The following is an 18,081-nucleotide window of genomic DNA, read 5'->3' on the forward strand; positions in this document are numbered from 1 at the left end:
TTGATTTCTCCAAACCTTTTGTTATCTGTAAAATAATTATTATTGAGGATTAGAGATAATGTCTGCAAAATGCCTGGTACATAGTTGGTATTCAGTGAAGGCAGCCATCCCTGAGTGAGCTAAAAGGGAGAAGAATGGCTTATGGTAATGTTGGAACAATAACTAAAGCCTGGGAAAGGTTGGGACATTCCTAATACACATACTTTCTTCACCCTCTTTATGACAAGATGTGCCCTTATTTGCAGGCAGAAGACAAGGCAGATGTATTGAATAAGGAGCTCCTCCTGACCAAACAGAGGCTGGTGGAGACTGAGGAAGAGAAGAGGAAGCAAGAGGAAGAGACTGCCCAGGTAAAAGGCGTATGTGGGCTTTTCTTTACATAGGTACATTAATATGGGCAATATCAATACTATAAAATAAACAAGAAGTGAAACTAAACTTATTCTAAATCAAGGGTGATGTAGAAGCAGTAAACATAGGAAGTATTGAGTCTCGACACTTCTTCTGAAGGGTATCAGAAGAGGAGGCAGCCTTTGTACCCGTGAACAGCTTTTAGGAGTTTGCCTTTACAGAGATGTCTAGCAAGAGTGTCAAATTTTCTCTAAGTTTAGTAACTTTCAATTATAATCCAGGAGCTTTTATAAATCTGTGAACTTTGTGTCACACATAATAGGGTTGCTCTTATGTCATATATACTTTATAGGAAAAAAAGAAATTTCTGCATCTCTGAAAATGACTAGGTTTTTGAACTTATCAAGATGCAATTTCAGTGGGGGAAGTCTGAATAGTTGTTAACACTGTCATTGACTGTGAATCAAACAGACTTAAATGAGATGTTCCTGGAAATTTATAAGATTTTATCTGAATCTTGATATCTCTCATACTTACTCTTTGTAGCTAAAAGAAGTCTTCAGGAAACAGCTAGAGAAGGCAGAATATGAAATAAAGAAAACTACAGCTATCATTGCAGAGTATAAACAGGTAATGTGCCACTATACTATGGGTTTTGTTGCTGTGTTTTTTTTGTTGTTGTTATTGTTGCTTTTCTTTAGGGGAAAAAAAACATTTTTCTCTTAGAGTTTAAAAAAAAATGACTATATTCATACAATTTGGTAACCAACTCTCTCCTCTGAAATAAGCAATGGTAAGACATTCTTGCTGATACCTGGCAGATCTAATTGATCAAAAACAATCTCTTTGCAATTGTTTAAAGTGTTTGGTAGAGGTAGAGGAACTGAAAACCTTATTATTACCTTTGGGATTCTGTCTGTGTCCTGCTCAGAAGCTATTTTCCAATAGATCACACTAGTAACATTTACCTCTTGGCCAAGGACTAAAATTTAGAGATGTGTTAAAACAGCAATAGCTGATTTGTCCTTTACTGTCACAGTATAGAATGTGGGAACTCTTTTTCCAAAATGGCAGGCCAATCTATGTGGCCTTACCCACTGTAGACCAGTGCTAGCAGGAAATTTTCTGTTGTGAACCTAAAAATGCCCTTTCAAAGGATAGTTCTGTCCCCTTGAGGATGTTTCTGAATCTTTCATCAGGCAGTCCCAGAAAGCCCCCATTCTAGCCCCAGTGATATCTTCCTGTCCTTCCTGGTCATGTTGGGACATGGCAAACAATCCTTACCACTGAGAGACCCTCAGTGGCACTGAATAAGTTCCAGATTTCCAGAATTAAGGAACCCTGTGCCATCTTCTGATTCCAGGATTTTCCTGGGGCATCCTGCATCACCTAAGGTTTTGAAATTTGATGCTTACTATTTTGACTTTTTAAATTTATTTTTCTACTTGTAATTGAAATTTATCTTCATTGTGGAAAATTAGGAAAGTTCAGAAAAGCACAAAGAAAACAAACCCCCCTTATTCTTGCCAACTAGGAATAATCACGTAATATACTGAGTATGCATTGCTGCTATATAAATTAAAATGTTAATTATATACTTCATACTGTATCTTGGAACTAGCTTTAGATCCTTCATATATTCTGAATATTTTTCCATAAAGATTCATCACCTTCATGGGCAATTGCTTAGTAATGAAAATTCAAGCTGTCTTGCTCTATTTTATGATAATCAACAAATGTTTATTTCATGCCTACTATGTGTGAGGCTTGGTACTTTGGGGAGCAAAAAGATAAATTCATTAAATTCCATCTCTCCTCCAGAAGCTTATATTATTATGAGGAGATAATGCCTGTTTCAAAAGTAAGAGGAAAGGAAACTTATTACATGTGTAAAACAAAGAAACTTCCTAGAGAAGGAAGGTGATACGCCTCCAAGGCTAAGTGAGATTGGGATGTATGGACATGGAGAAGGAGAGGACGGATATGGTGGGAGAAGGGGAACAGCATGTGCTGTAGGTTACAGAACAGAAAATAGTTTTGTTTGGCAAGAGTTTCAAGTACAGAGAAAAGGGGAGTTGTAGCCCAGATCAAGGAAGGTCTTCAGGACTAGTACAAGGAGTTTGGATTGTATTCTATAGGCAGTAGGAATTTTTGAGCAGACAGTGGCATAATTAGAGACATAATGTTGGCACTAACCTGTCCCAGTGAGGAATGTGGAACCAAGTGGAGAGATCATAGGCAAATACACAGATATGGAGGCTAGCATCAGGATTCAGGTGAAAAGAAATAGGGCCCTCACCTAAAATAAGTGATCGTGAAAATAGAGAAGAGGGAGACACAAAGATAATCATTTCTTACTAGACAAGGGAAAGTATTGAAAGTGATCCTGAGATTTTGAACGTGGTTGACTAGGAGAAGGGATGTTAGACATTAACCAATACAAGAAACATAAAAGATGATGTGCCACAGAACTTAACGTCACTGCAAATGCACATTTGGTCATGGGTGGCTGCTGTATGTAACACTCTTCAAATAGTAATCCTTGAGACTATTCTTAAATATTACCTGGGAGGCACTTCAAGTAATGTAAAAGGCAGCAGACCCATCTGTTTGAAAATTGGTAGAATATAAAATACAACATAAATGCATTCCACAGTTGGAATTGGCTATTGCTGGCTATATTTCACAATGTTTTGTTTTATTTTAGTAGGGCATATGACTTGTAAAATAGTCACTTTAATTGTTTCCCAGGTTTGGATCTGGTAAAATTGGAGACTGAAATCATCAAGCAGGTCCTGATTTCTATACTAGTTTGAGCAGATTGGGATTCTTTATATTAGTCTGTTTTGATAATAGAGATTGACCATATACATTTTTAGCCCAAATTGCACTTTTGAAATTTGCCATTCCCTGGCCTTTTTTTTTCTTTGAAAGCACTTGTTTCTGCCTGTTTCTAGTACTTGGTCATTGGTTATTTCCTTATTTCCAAACCAATAATAGTACATTTTATTTATTGAGCATTTACTGTGGGCCAGGTGCAATACTAAACCCTTTATATATATTTTTTCACTTGATTGTCTCAGCACTTTTCAGACATGAGAAAACTGAGGCTTAGAAAAATTAATGAAGTTGCCCAAGGTCACACTGCTGAAAAGTAGTTGAGCTGACTGGCCTTAAAATCAGATTTGACTCCAGCACCTAAGCTTGTAATTTATATGCTGTGTTGCCACGTCACTTGATAAGAGTTTTAGTCTGTATTATTTTCTGGTTGTTTAAATTTTGTTTTATTCACTCTAACACTTCTTAAGGAAATTCTGTGGTTGAAGACAAATACTTTTTCTCTGACTGTAGACAGGAGACATATCTGATTCAGAATTCTTTTCATCCAATCTCCTGCATATTACCTTGCACAGAGATTATGTAGATGGATTTCAAGGTGAACTTGAAATTGATTTCACTGGAACTGGCTACTGAAAACCAATGCCAGGGGAAAAAATCTACTTTATAACTTTACCTACTAATTAAAATGGTGGTGTGTTTTTCACATGGAATTCTCTCAGACCTTCTGCTCCAAAGTGACTGGCATTTGCAGTGCTACTCATTTGCAAAATATCTTCTAGGATCAGAGATGCTAGATTAATATATGAGTTGATAAGCATTATTTGCAGCTGCTGCAAGAGTCATTCTCTTTTCTAGTTAAAAAAAAATTCTCTGTTCTTTCCCTTAGATTTGTTCCCAGTTAAGTACCAGGCTGGAGAAACAGCAAACGGCCAGCAAGGAAGAGCTGGAAGTGGTAAAGGTAAGGAAGAGTGAGGTATAATTTCTTCCAAATTTACACAAACATATTGAGTACTACTGAGAAAATCCCAATACATGATGCCGGCACAGCTTATAAACATCATGCCTCTCAGGGACTGGGACACTGCTGTTCTGATCTGGGTGTGTCTTTCCTGCTTCCTGAAAGACTATGGTCCTATAATATGGTCAGAGGCAGGCAGCAGGAAGGGAGGTAGGATCTGAGTGTTGTCGCAAGAGGCCTCTGAGCCATGTAGCTTTGTTCCTATTCTTTAGTGGCAAAAACATGGGAACCCTCAGTAGCCTACACCTGACTATCCTTAAATTGATGTGGCTTCAGAGTGAAATTTAGTAGGATCATTGCATCACTTTTTTGAACAATAAATAACATGGGGAATATAGAATTTGCTGGAAAACATGTGTTGGGTAACACTAGTTTTTCCACCAAGTTATAAGAGGTTTGTTTTTAAAGAGAAACTGTAGCATTTATTTATATGCTGCCCCCTGGTGGTAAAGTTTCTTATGTTGCTGCTCTACTTGAAAACAGCTGTTGATTCTATAGAAACAGTGGTAAGCCAAGTGGAGTTGTATTCTTAAGAAGCAATATCGGCCATATTTGAATATAGCTAAAAGAGGAAATTTTAGGTTATATATGCTAATGAGAAAAAGAATTTTTTTAAAATCCATGCAACTATACAACATAATCAGTGACCCTAAGGTAAATCACAAACTATAGTTAATAGTACAAGTATAAAAATGTGCTTTAATCAATTGTAAAAAAAGTACCATACCAATGCAAGGTGTTAATAATAGCGTGGTATATGGGAACCCTGTATTTGAAGCATACTTTTTCAGTAAGCCTACTACTTCTCTAAAAAAAAAAAGCAGCATATTTTTTTGTTGCCATGTTGGCATGGTCAACTCTTAAGAGTTGAAATCTGACATAGTTCTATTTAGCATAATATTTAAAAACTTGGAAAAATTATTTAACCTCTCTATATTTCATTGGGTCCTCTGTAAAACAGAGATAATATTACCTGCCTCAAAAGTTCATTTTAAATATTAAATGAGATAATGAATATAAATTGCTTAGCCTAGTACCTGACACATAACAAATGCAATAAGCCTTATATAAGTTATAATCTGAAAATCTGAGGCATGAGGACTGAAAATATAAACTTTGGTCTGATCTTGTATTTTTTAAAAAATGGTTCTTTCTCCATATTTCAAGTTACCAGATATTAATCTGAAGTTACATGGGTATGCGATGGTGGTTCCCTCTGCAAATCTGCTTACGTTTTGGGCTCATACCTTCCCTTTCTGATCTACCTTGGCTCCTCTCCCTACTTAGTATTATCATTCTTTGCACATTGTAGGACACTGACCAAGACTCCTTTGATTAATTTTCTTATAAAAGAGTTTTGTTTTATAATTCATGCTGTGTAGCAGTGCTCCAAAATGTATTCATTAAATGAAAGGAATGTACCACACTGATGGAAGATGTTGTTGATGTGGAATGAGTAAGGGGTGGTGAGGAGGGAGCATATGGGAACCTCATATTTTTTAATGTAACATTTTGTGTGATCTATGTATCTTTGAAAAAAAAAAAGATAAAAGAGTTTTGTTATGCTGACCTAAAATCTTTATAGAAGTAAAAATGAAATAAGGATGGATATTGGTCACTTAGTAAAGGTTTTTTGAATACCTACTATGTATGTTCATAGCTACTAGACTGCCTTTGTTTACAAGAATCATGATGTATGACTATGAACTTAGAATTTTCCTACAGGAACAAGTTATACACATGCGCACATGAAACTTTTAGGAAACAGTTCAAGAATGTTGTCAGTGCTGAATCAGATGACACTGACAATTAGAGTTGCAGAGAAAGCAAAATGAGTAAACAACTACAGACCAGAGAAGGCTTTTTATGGAGAGGTTAGACTAAAGCAGGTTCTTCAAGGATGGATAGATAGAATTTGGTTAGATAATTATTTAAAAAGGATATTTCAGAAGAAACTATGTAAGTGAAGGAGATGGATATGATTAGATTGTATATTAAAGAATAAAGGAAAATATTGGATAAGTAGCTGGACTACCTAATATGACATTCAGGAAGAGGAATTTGAACTTGTTCTTTGCTTAAAACTATACAAAGGACATTCACTTTATTTGCTGCAAGAGTAGATTTAGGTTAAAAAGGAATGAAATTCTGATACATGCAACAACATGGATGAACCTTGAAGACATTATAATGAGTGAAATAAGCCAGACACAAAAGGAAAAATATTTTATGATCTCACTGATATGAATAATTAGAATAAACAAATTCATAAAGTCAGAATCTAGAATATAGGTTACTAGGGGATGTGAGGAAGGAACAGGGAGTTAAGGCTTAAAAGGCTCAGAGTTTCTATTTGGAAAAAAAATAATAATAAGAGTAGATATAGGCTAGTCATCTTGACCTTCCTCAGTCTACTATAGGCAATTACTTAAACTCTGAATTTCTTCACTATAAAATGGGGGTGATTATACTATCTACACATACAGTTTCACTAGAATTAAATGAGATATTATATAAAAAGCATATAGCATTGGGTGGGGCATATAAATAAGAGCTCAAGAAATGGCAGAACTAAATTTCTAGATCAGGTTTCAGAGGGATGCTATCATACCTTCTGTTTCTAGGGTTTTTTCAGAGATTCTTAAAAAAAAAAAAGGCACACCTGTTTTGGATAGTCAGGTTTTGTGCTGACTTTAGCAGTTCAGAAATAGGTCCTGATTTAATGACAGTAGGCAGCATCTAAATAAAAATCATATCATATTGTTATAGGAAGTGATTTTTTTCCCTTTGAAATGCAGTTTGATGTTGGTTCTCTCTTTTGGCTATTTCAGGGTAAAATGATGGCATGTAAACACTGCAGTGATATTTTCAGCAAGGAGGGTGCTTTGAAACTAGCAGCCATGAGCAGAGAGGACCAAGGAATTGATACGGATGATGAGAAGGACTCGCTTAAGAAACAACTGAGGGAGATGGAGTTGGAATTGGCACAAACCAAACTGCAGTTGGTGGAAGCCAAATGTAAAATCCAGGTTAGTGATTTGGTGGAAGAGCAACAGTTAATAGTCCTGGGTATTCTAGTATATTTAGTTAAGAATCATAAGATTTTTTTTTTTTTTTACTATATATGATGAATACATTTTCCACCCATTAATGTATCTTGTATAATCACATTTTATGCTATTTATTTTTAACACATAAATATAACTTAAAATTAAATTTTAATAATGAAAATTATATCTATGAGGACTTAAGCAATGCTTTTTTTCCCTAAGATTTATTTTATTTATTTATTCCTCCCCACCCCCTTTGTTGTTTGCACTTGGCTATGTCTGTCTTTTGCGTACTCATCTTCCATTTAGGAGGCACCAGAAACTGAACCCAGAACCTCATGTGGGAGGGAGGTGCCTAATTGTTGAGCCACCTCCACTCCCTGCTCTTTTGTGTCTCTCATTATGATTATGTTTTCCTCCTTGTGTCTCTTGTCGCATCAACTAGTTGCATCAGCTTGCAGCTAGCCCATCACGTCAGCTTGCTCTTTTTTTTTTTTTTTTTTAAAGATTTATTTATTTATTTATTTCTCTCCCGCCTCCCCCTCCCCAGTTGTCTGCTCTCTGTTTCCATTCACTGTGTGTTCTTCTGTGGCCGATTCTATCCTTATCAGCGGCACCGGGAATCTGTGTTTCTTTTTGTTGTGTCATCTTGTTGTGTCAGCTCTCTGTGTGTGCAGCGCCATTCCTGGGCAGGCTGCACTTTCTTTCGCACTGGGCTGCTCTCCTTACGGGGCACACTCCTTGCTTGTGGGGCTCTCCTACGTGGGGGACACCCCTGGGTGGCACCGCACTCCTTGTGCCCATAGCACTGCACATGGGCCAGTGCACATGGGTCAAGGAGGCCCGGGGTTTGAACTGCGGACCTCCCATGTGGTAGGTGGACATCCTATCCATTGGGCCAAGTCTGCTTCCCTTAGCTTGCTCTTTTCCTCATCTTCTTTTTAGGAGGCAGTGGGACCCAAACCTGGGACCGCCCCTCCCCCCACGTGGTAGGTGGGGACCCAATCCCTTGACCCCACATACACGTCCCTAAGCAATGCTTTTTGAATTAACCCTGAGATGTTTTTTTTTAGTAAGGGCCTTTCTCATTGAACATTGCTATTTTCTAGCTGATCCTGAAAATGAAAGGCCCAATCCTTTCTTCCGTCCTTGTTCCTTGACAGTTGAACATTGGCTGACACCCATTTTTTCCTTTGGAGCATCCTTTCACCTTGAGCTGAGTTTGCTAAATCCCTGACCCCATATCCCCTTTCCTATTGGAGGATAACATAATTAGAAAAAGAGTCCTAAGTCTAATGAGCTCTTCATTTCTTCACCAGTCATCCTGACCCACTGCCATATGCCCACTGTGGCACCAACCTGTGCCACACTAGCTATCCCAAACCATGCTTCTGCTCTGGACCTTAAAAATTCTCAGGGGCAGAGTCCATGTTTTGGAACTCCTTTGTGCTTATAGTATCATCCATACATTAATGATTATTTGTGACTTTAAACACTAATATAATATATTATCTCAGAGTGCATCCTAAACCTAAATTTGGACCTAAATTATGGGGGAAGGGGGCAAGAGAAAAATAAAATGAAGTTTCATTTCACTTTTAAGAGAAAGCACAGTCTGTTTTTTAGTGGTAACTCCTTTAACTCTAAGCTTTTCTTATGTTAAGAAGCCAATTAAGTTATCTCCTGGGTCTGTTGGAGAAAACTATGGCTGCCTCAACTTGGGATTTCTGAAAGCTATATTCTTATGTATGTCAGCAGAGACAAAATGTTTATATAACTCAGATGATTTTCTTTCTTTAATTAGGAACTTGAACATCAGAGAGGAGCTCTTATGAATGAAATCCAAGCTGCGAAAAACTCTTGGTTTAGCAAAACCCTGAACTCTATCAAAACGGCCACAGGCACCCAGCCACTGCAGCCGCCACAGGCCCCCCAGCCACCCAAGGAGAGCACATAGTTCCAGCCTTACCCAGGCACAAGAGCACAATGATCAAAGCAACCAAAACCCAGAAGGATTCTTCCTGTGTGTCCCTTTGATGGAAAGGAAAGGAGGACATAAAGCAAGTGAGAATCTTTCAGCAGCTCACATCTTTCTTGTATGACACTTTTCAAAGAGATGTTATTTAAATTGACCCAATTTATGTTAAATACCTGTTTTCCAGCTTCTTTATGGAAGGCCACGTTCAGATCCTTGATAGTATTACACATCATTTTATATGCTTGGATGTTTAGTTGGGAAATGAGTAATTCAGAACTAAATGCCTTTTATTTAGAACTAATTATTCATAATTATTTTTATCTTACATAAAATGAAAACATCTATTGTTCCAAGGTGGGAGTAGAAGGAAGATCCGTGTCACAGCAGGAAAAAAAAAATTGAAACCTAAGGCTCTTAACTGTTTAGGATTTATTTAGACAAAGCACACTGTGGGGCTGGTCATAACCATTGTCAGGGTCCCTCCTAAAGGTGATTTCTTCCCAGGGTAGTCCTATCTGAAGGAAAGACCCGGAATTGAACAGACCTCAAATAGAATTGTTTTTTTTACATTCTCTGTCGGGTACATCTGGAAATGAAGTGCCAAGAACCTTGGAGTTGATGGGCTATCAAGAATATACATTAGATGAAAGGTACTGAGATTTTGATAAATGCAGGATAAAATTAATCATTTTGGCCATGGTACTTTAACAGGTCCTTTTAAGAACTCCACATGGGAATTGCAATTTCCTAAGTTTGTCTAAGTATGAACACAGCTGTGACTTCTGGGAAACATAAAGTCTGAGGTGGCTATTGCAAGTTGCAGACTTAGGGAACCTTTACCAGAGAAGCCTAGAAGGCTTAGTTGCTGTGTTTAGAATGGAATAAATTGTTCTAAATGAAAAGAAGTGGAAATATAGAACCAGGGACAGAATATTCCATTTAATGTTGACACATAAGTGCTAAAGAAACACTAATATGCTATAACTTTTTTAAAGCGCATAGTACTGAAATGGGAAATAGATGTCAGGTTCACATTATCTTAGTTTAATGTTAGGCAACTTTTCCTTTTTTCTGTAGCTCCCTAAAACTGTCCTTGACACCTCTAGATGAAGAGATGCAAATGCATTTTGTAACATGTTTGACTGAATATAAAACCTTCATAGAAATACTTATCTCATGGAAAGGAAAAGCTATTGTTTAAAAATTGATGGAAATTTTTAAAAAAATTATATTTAACATGTCAAGTAGCCCTGCAGGAAACCTTTTGGTAAAGGCAAAACTAATTTTCCCATTTTCTAAGCTATTTTGGAGGTCCTTTTATGCCAACCAGTCTACTGTCAGCTCTGTAGAATAATATTTATTCTTATCTGATTCTTACCTAAATCTTATCTGTGCCATATGTTGGAATTAAAATAAAAATAACGTACTCTTGGAAGTTGAAATGAAATAAAAGACACTCAGCTCCAAGAACAGGCACTACTTGTTGGTCATGGTAGATTCTTTCCTCTAAAACGATTTTTAAGCTCTAAAAAAGTAAAGTCCCCTCCATCTGTAAGTGTTTAGACCTGTTCAATCCATAAAGCTGATATGGTTATTTATCTGATAGCCTGTGTTGCACTCATCAAATAATATTTTCTATAAGAAATTGTTTTATTTTGGGCCCAATATTTTTCACTGTAATATTCATTTCCTTTTACTAAAAAGGAATATAATCCAGCCTTCCAAAATTGTAGAAAATGACTCAGAAAAATTATAGGACTAATACAGTTACTGCTAGCTCATCTTTCAGTATCATTTTACTTTTGATAGAGGAAAACTAGCTAGGCAGTTGAATATGCCCTGAAATGTAGTGAATGGTGGTGATATTATCATCAGGGTGTCTATTTTTACTTTAATGTTATCTAATGGTGATTTAGAAGAACTAATCTTTTTATTTTAATATAATGGGTAGAAAATTATATCTTGCCACTTTTTTCTATCAATCATTTATAATAACCTGTTAACTTTATTGTTACTCTATGTGCTGTACAAGTTGCCTTCTCATATGGCCAAGTAAATTAAAAATGTTCTTTTGTGGTGTGACTCTCATAGTTATACTGTACAGAGCTTTCTTTCAACTTCTAAATATTAATACATACCACTGAATGCCTAAATTACATAATTTTCTTAAAATGATAGGTGAGGGAGAAATAAAATGGCTTTAGGTCTAGTCTTTTAAATCTACAGACCTTGTTCAAATTCGTAGTTCCTTACATTTTTTTTCTTTATACAAAGTCACCAGGCACATACATTCCAATAGTTTGATACATCTGTTCTTTCAATTTTTCTTTAACTCTTTCAAAATGTTATGAGTTCAGTGTATAGATTTCTTCTCTAGCCCCATATTAGACTTAGTCATGTCTATTGGTCACCGTAAGTCTAAGCTGTCCCTCACTGCAATGCTTTTGGGTCAGTAGCAATAGTAAAAATTGGACAGAAAGAAAATTCAAATTTTGGTATGTGATGTAAGTTTTCATGCAGTATTTTATAATAGAAGTGTCCCAAACCACATGGCAATCACCATATGTTATTTGAAAACTCATGCATCCCAGGATTAAGTGACTACTAGTTTTAATTTCACATATATAGATATACTTTGAAAAATTGCTATTCTCTGTAAATTGTTTTTAAAAAGAGATCAACCAGCCAAATAGCCATTTTCCAACATTCTAGAGTGCTTTTTTCGTAATCTGTTCCTAAGATATGTTGTAAAAACATTCCTCCAAATACCCAACATTTGCAACATTCTACAAAATTATTTATCTCCATCAAATTCTGCAGAAAAATTAAAAGAAGGAAATTCAATTTGATAATTCAGTTCATTAGCTTTTATATCTTGAGAATCTTGTTTAACACATTCTTTGAACCTCAAAGAATCTAAGCAGAACGTTGCAGTGCATATGTTTGGTAGCATCCCATATCCTAAGCTGTGCACAGTTGGTTATATTTAGCTATATATAAATTAATTTTAAAAAATCCTCAATTACCTGATATATAATGTTCTCTATATCAGCACATATCAGAATATAAAAGGTAATTATTTAACATGGAAAATAGCAATGCTATATAGGCCTGTGGCCTGTCCTTCCATATAACCAATATCTTCCTTCCCCTCTCTCAGCTATGAAATTAGTAATTTCTTTTGATTTTCTTAAATTACACGTAAAGTAGAAAAGCAAGTTTTGCACGGATATTGGGGTAATTAGTAATATTTATCTTTTTTCCCCAAAATTTGCAGTCTTTCCTACTTTCTACTAATACTTCTTTTTCTTCAACCCCTATATTTTCCAGTTAATAACTAGTAGTTTCGTTTTCAAGCTGAATTGAGAAAATCAAGAGAATACAGAAATCCTAAGGCACAAGAGATAACAGAGTTAGAGTCTCAAAATGAGTTGGTCAGTCACCAAGGTAACTGATACAAGGGACTGAACTTTCTTTCATGTTTGTTGAAACCAGCCTACCAACTATTCAGCCAACACTGCGCATAAAACACTAAGGCGGTTGTCTGATTTTAAAACACATTAAGGGGGGAGAAACACCTTTCTTTAAACACATGCTTGCCTCATCTTTCTGGGAAAGGATACTTCTAATTACTTAGCAAGATGATTACTACTATTTAACTTACCATGAAAAAGAAAGCTCAAAAATAGCTTTGATTCTTTTGCTTCAGTTATAAATAAACAAGAGAAGGAGTAAGCCCTTTTGTATGATTTGAACACTTCTATTTTTCTGTGCATGACTGTTAGAATTTTATATAGAGTATCCCTGCCTTATTTTGTATATCCAAGTACCGTGCAACCAAATACACACTGAGATTTTAAGACATGGTGACCAAAGCCGGAAGTCCAAATAATAGCTCTGTGGCCCATGTTTCCTTCTACCAGATAGAAAACTTTCCCTTTTTTCCCTCTAGTTGCCATGCTGATGGTCACAGTGAGCTAGAATTTCCCTAAAATATCCTTCCTATTTCATAATGGCTTCCATGTAATACAGGCAAGGCCTTTAGGAACTTCCTTATCCTTCAAAGCTCTCATAATGAGGACGTCAATGTGGGCTACACCTAAGTAGGAGAGGATGATTTCGAGTTTAATTAGAAAAATGGATGCTTACAAAGTATTTTAGGGATGACAATCAGCTGTAGGACCTTCCTTTCTCAGTTTCCATCTAAGAATCAAACGTATCTCCAAATGAATTTGTATAAAACCATTTTCATCAACCTAAGCCATTCTCTCCATTCTCATCGCTGGTTTATTATTGGCGGTATTCTGAAAAAGTTTAAGGAAAAAGAATCATTGAGTAGAAAATGAAAAAGTTTACATTTCCTTTTTCATTGGCAATTAACATGTAAAATTGTTTCCATGAATATATAACTTTTAGTAACTGTATGTTATATATAGAATAAAACATAGAAAACTGAATTGTAGGGATATCAATGCATCAGAAGACTCTGGTGTCACAAAAACACAAGAATAAAGCTGGAAATCGTCCCAGAATCCAAGATGTGCCAGTAGCCTTTTGCATCAGTTTCTCTATTTTGGTGTTTTGCATAATGCATGAGTCCTTTCTTAGTTCAAATGAGGGAAAAAGTTTCTCAGTCAGTCCCACTTCCTCTTTCCAACTTCTACTTTTCCCTTGCTGAGGAGATAGAAATTCTGTACTATTTTTATAAATTATTCTTATGATTTTGCCCAGGGTTTCTCTAATAAAATCTTATTCTAGAATAAGAGAGGTGATTAACCCCAACAGCACTAACTGACTACAAAAGAAACATTAGTGATTGCCTCTTCCTTTATAAACACTTACCTGACCAATTAGATGGTTCCATAATTCCATGTATTATGTACACTCTATAAATGTAATGCTTGTTAAGAAAAGTGCAATTTATTGTACATTGTCTCAAAAAATGTTTACTTTTATAATTGTTATGAACTTGAATTGAATTAGTATCTTGTTTTCATGTGTGAATGAAGCCTTGTAAAATAAAATGCAACCAAGAAGGTAACAAGGTGCCTGTTTTTGTGAGCCAGTGATGTTTTCAATGCTTTGTGTTGCCCCTTTGGCCCCATTAAGTAGTAATAAACATTTGCTCTCAAGTCCATGTATGTCCTTTCTGATTTTTTTCTCATTGATTTTATTCTGAATCATTTGAACCCAGTGTTTTTTTCAGCACTTCTTGTCTGACACTATAGTGAACTTAGAAAGAAAATATAGACAGAAGTTTATTTCAGGCCACACCCTGCAAAATGATATCTTGTACAGCAGCATTACTAAATGCCCTATTTTCTTCTTTATCAAGATTCCCTGGTAACAGAAACCTTCAAGCTAGCTTAATAAAAATTTTAAAAGGAATTTAATTAAAAGGAAACAGGTATGCTATCTCCAGGATCTCAAAGGCCAAACAGTTGGACCTGAAAAGACTCTGGGACAAAGGACTGGAAATGCCATCAGGAACCCAGGCAATTATTCTCATAATCTCTTCTGCTTGTCTTGCAAGATGATGTTTATCTATTTCATTCTTCTCACTCTGAAAACAAGCTTTCTGTGCTTCCAACTGCACAACTACCAAGTTTACATGTCCTTACTTCAAGTGACTCACAAAAGTGGACTAACTTCTCAAATGCCTCAAATCCAAAATCTTGCAAAAATCTGCTAAGCCTGGGTGAGGTGGCTGCTGTTAATCCCTCAAGGTATAAAATTGTGCACGATATCACATAATTGAAACAGAACTCCCAAGGCTTTCCTGGAAGTGGAGGCAGTATACAGAGAATCCCAAAGGTGTCTGTGATGATTAGGCTATTGTGTCAACTTGGCCAGGTAACTGTGCCCAGTTGTTTGGTCAAGCCAGCACTGGACTAACTGTAATACAGGGGCATTTATGAACGTTAGTCACCATTGACTTTACTGCTGTGGTAAATCATAGATAGCTGGTTATAATTACATCAGTCAGGGAGATTGCCATCAGCAGTGACTGATGCTTAATTCAATCAGCTGAATCCCTTAAAAGGGGAAGTGATTCCAGCTTTGAGTGAGAATTTCCCAGCTCCTCTTTAGACAGCCAACATCTCCCAGAACTCAAGAACCTTCATTGGACTTTCACTGGAACCCCGGGTTACAGCCTGCCTGTGGAACTTGGACTTGTGCATCCCCACAGTCACATGAGAGACTCATAAAATCACATACTATTGACAGATATCTCTTGTTGATTCTGTTTCCCTAGATAATCTTGTGTAATACAGTGTCTCTTCCCATTTACACCTTGTTCTGGGAGTCTAGAAACATAGTGAAAGCCAAGAGATTAGCACCTTTCAAAATTCAGCATGTATTCAAAAATATTAATCAGAGATTGTAAAATTGGAGACTGTGGCCCAAACTCAGACCACAGACATCTTTTGTTTGGCCCATGTGTTATTTTAAACATGGAAAATTTACATAAAAATGAAAACAGTAAAAATTATTCACAAAATATCCCTTCAATTGGGCAATTAGGTGGTCATGAGTGATATTGAATAGGAAGTAGGGATAGCAGGAAAGCTGATTGCAGTGGGATAAGAAGTGAAGGAGAAGGGGGAATTTCCTTTTGAAGAGAAAAATAAGGCAAAAAAAGGGTGAATGTGTCTTTTCAATGACAAACCCAAGGATTGGGGAATTATAATTTTTAACTCATCACTCACTATTGATTAAAGTTTCTACACTTAGCAAGTGCATGTTTCCTTGCAGGTTTTTATCTAGTAGGGATGCAAATTATTTCTTTTCAGTGGAACAGATAACTCTAAAGATGATTATAATTTATTACTCTGTAGGACAGTAATCAATTTGTATCTAACCTAGAAATTTTATATTTAAATTGCAATAAATAGTTACTCAAATGCACTTTGAAGCAATTTTAACAACTTATACTTCCCTCAATTAATGAGCTGAATAAAATCAGATGAAGGTAGAGAGGGCAACCTTAGAAAGAAAGATGGATTACCCTTCCTTCTATTGTCACATGTTCCTCTTATATTTGCATGAAAGTCTTAATTTCCCAATTTTGAAAACTATAACAGAAGGTTTGATTACTATAAAAAAACAACAGCAAAATCTTGGAAAAGTTTACTTACAAAGAAAGTTTGCAAAGAAGTCTAATCTTTAGAAGAACCAGATCACCAAATAAAACTACAACAGCATTTAAAGAAAAAAAAATACACTGTTTGTAAGGTTATAGTCTACAGTTAGTCTGTTTATTGTGGGAAAACAGCAATTTTCTCACACCATAATCATATTATCACATATTTTCAGATATAATTGCAAAAGTTAAACTTTTTTTGCTTTGTTATGTTTTGTTTTAAGGAGTCTAATTTTATAGGAAATCAAGGTTTCATTTATTTGGGGGATCAGAAGTAGACAGAGTGACCCTGATATGTACATGTTGTCTTGTTGCTGTTGTTTCGCCTTGGTTTATCACAGAAAGCAAAGTTTTTTGTATGCAGTTATTCATAATGTCGGGACAGCAAGGTATCAGTTTTGCTTCCACATGATAGAGGTAAGGATAATTATACAGCTAGAGAAGGGCAGCACTGAGTTTGATTGTTCACTCTTAAGGATGGGAGATCTGAACTTTCTTTTTTATTAACAATTTTATTTCAAATTCACAAAATTAAAGAACAGAAAAAGGCAGCTCAACAAGGATCTGAGCAGTTTTAAGTGCTTATAGAAAGACGAGAATAAAGATAACTGTCAATTTCCTTGAGGAGAAAGGAAAGCAGAAGGGTTGGAGTCTTACTGGGTGGGTATGGTAGAATGAAAAAGAGTAAGGGAGTCCTGGGGGTAAGAAGAGAAAACAGTAAAATTGATAATGAAAGCTAGCCTGAGAGGTCAGTAGAAAGGGGGAAATGGAAGTACCAAAGAATTGCAATATTGATGAAATTAAAAATAGGTGTGGTAGTAATTAAGGAGCAACACTGAAAAAACAGGAAACTTCAGAATATGGGCTTTTGGAGTTTACAACTTCAGAGATGGGAAGTTCTATTACATAAGGTTTGAGGCATGGTCATAGATGTAGGTGCCTGAGTTACAAAATAACAGCTAACATTTATAAAGTGCTTACTATGCTTTGGGGACTGTGCCTTTATGTAAGTAACCTGAGTTTAAATCCCAAACGATGTTATTTGAAATTCTGGTCCCCATTTAGACATAAGAAAACCAAGGCTTATTATGAGAGCTTAAACAAATACTCCCAAATCACAGGTCATACTAAGTAGAACTTATATTGAAAATAAAGGGAAAAAAGCCTTTATTCAACATATAGGGCCAATTTCCCAGACTTTTTTGATATTAAATCAGAAATCTATTACAAATACAGACTGCCAGTTCTATTACATTCATTCAAACAACATTTACTAATAGCCTACTGTGCCAACCTCTATTCTAAGTGCTAAAAATGAACAAAAAGATCCTGCCCTGGGTGTGGGGCCTTTTGAACGGATTATGTCAGCGAGATTTTCCTCAGGTTGAGTCTCTGTCCTCTTGCCAGGTCTTATATAAATGGAGAAATAAAGACACAGAGGAAGGAAGCTGCCACTTTTGATCCTTCCACATAGGAGAAGACTTGAGGATCACTACAGTGAAAGCTTAAGCATGAAGCTCCCAAAATCCTGGGCCCACGGAGCACCTCAAGGCTGAGGAGACAAGACGAGCCCTGTGCCAGATAGCCCACAGCTGAACTTGGGACGAATGCGGAGCAAACGGAGACTGAGAGGAGGCCCGGAAAGAGAAATGCCCTGTGTCTGGTTGCCCACAGCTGGGCTCCAGGGGATGGTGAACCC

General features: G+C 36.3%; 1 protein-coding gene across 1 annotated transcript in view; it reads left to right on the forward strand.

Annotated features, from left to right (window-relative positions):
* Nucleotides 1–14,375, forward strand: part of RABGAP1L (RAB GTPase activating protein 1 like) — an 808,684-nt gene extending 794,309 nt beyond the window's left edge. Inside the window, exons 23-27 of the mRNA XM_058310154.1 lie at nt 246–350; nt 898–981; nt 4,079–4,150; nt 7,042–7,239; nt 9,065–14,375. Coding sequence (XP_058166137.1) covers nt 246–350; nt 898–981; nt 4,079–4,150; nt 7,042–7,239; nt 9,065–9,217 — 612 coding nt within the window. The 3' untranslated portion in view covers nt 9,218–14,375. The remainder of the gene's footprint in view (nt 1–245; nt 351–897; nt 982–4,078; nt 4,151–7,041; nt 7,240–9,064) is intronic.
* The last annotated feature ends 3,706 nt before the right edge of the window (nt 14,376–18,081 follow it).

The sequence above is a fragment of the Dasypus novemcinctus genome, chromosome 13 (assembly GCF_030445035.2).
Source record: "Dasypus novemcinctus isolate mDasNov1 chromosome 13, mDasNov1.1.hap2, whole genome shotgun sequence".
NCBI classification, from domain to species: Eukaryota; Metazoa; Chordata; class Mammalia; order Cingulata; family Dasypodidae; genus Dasypus; species Dasypus novemcinctus.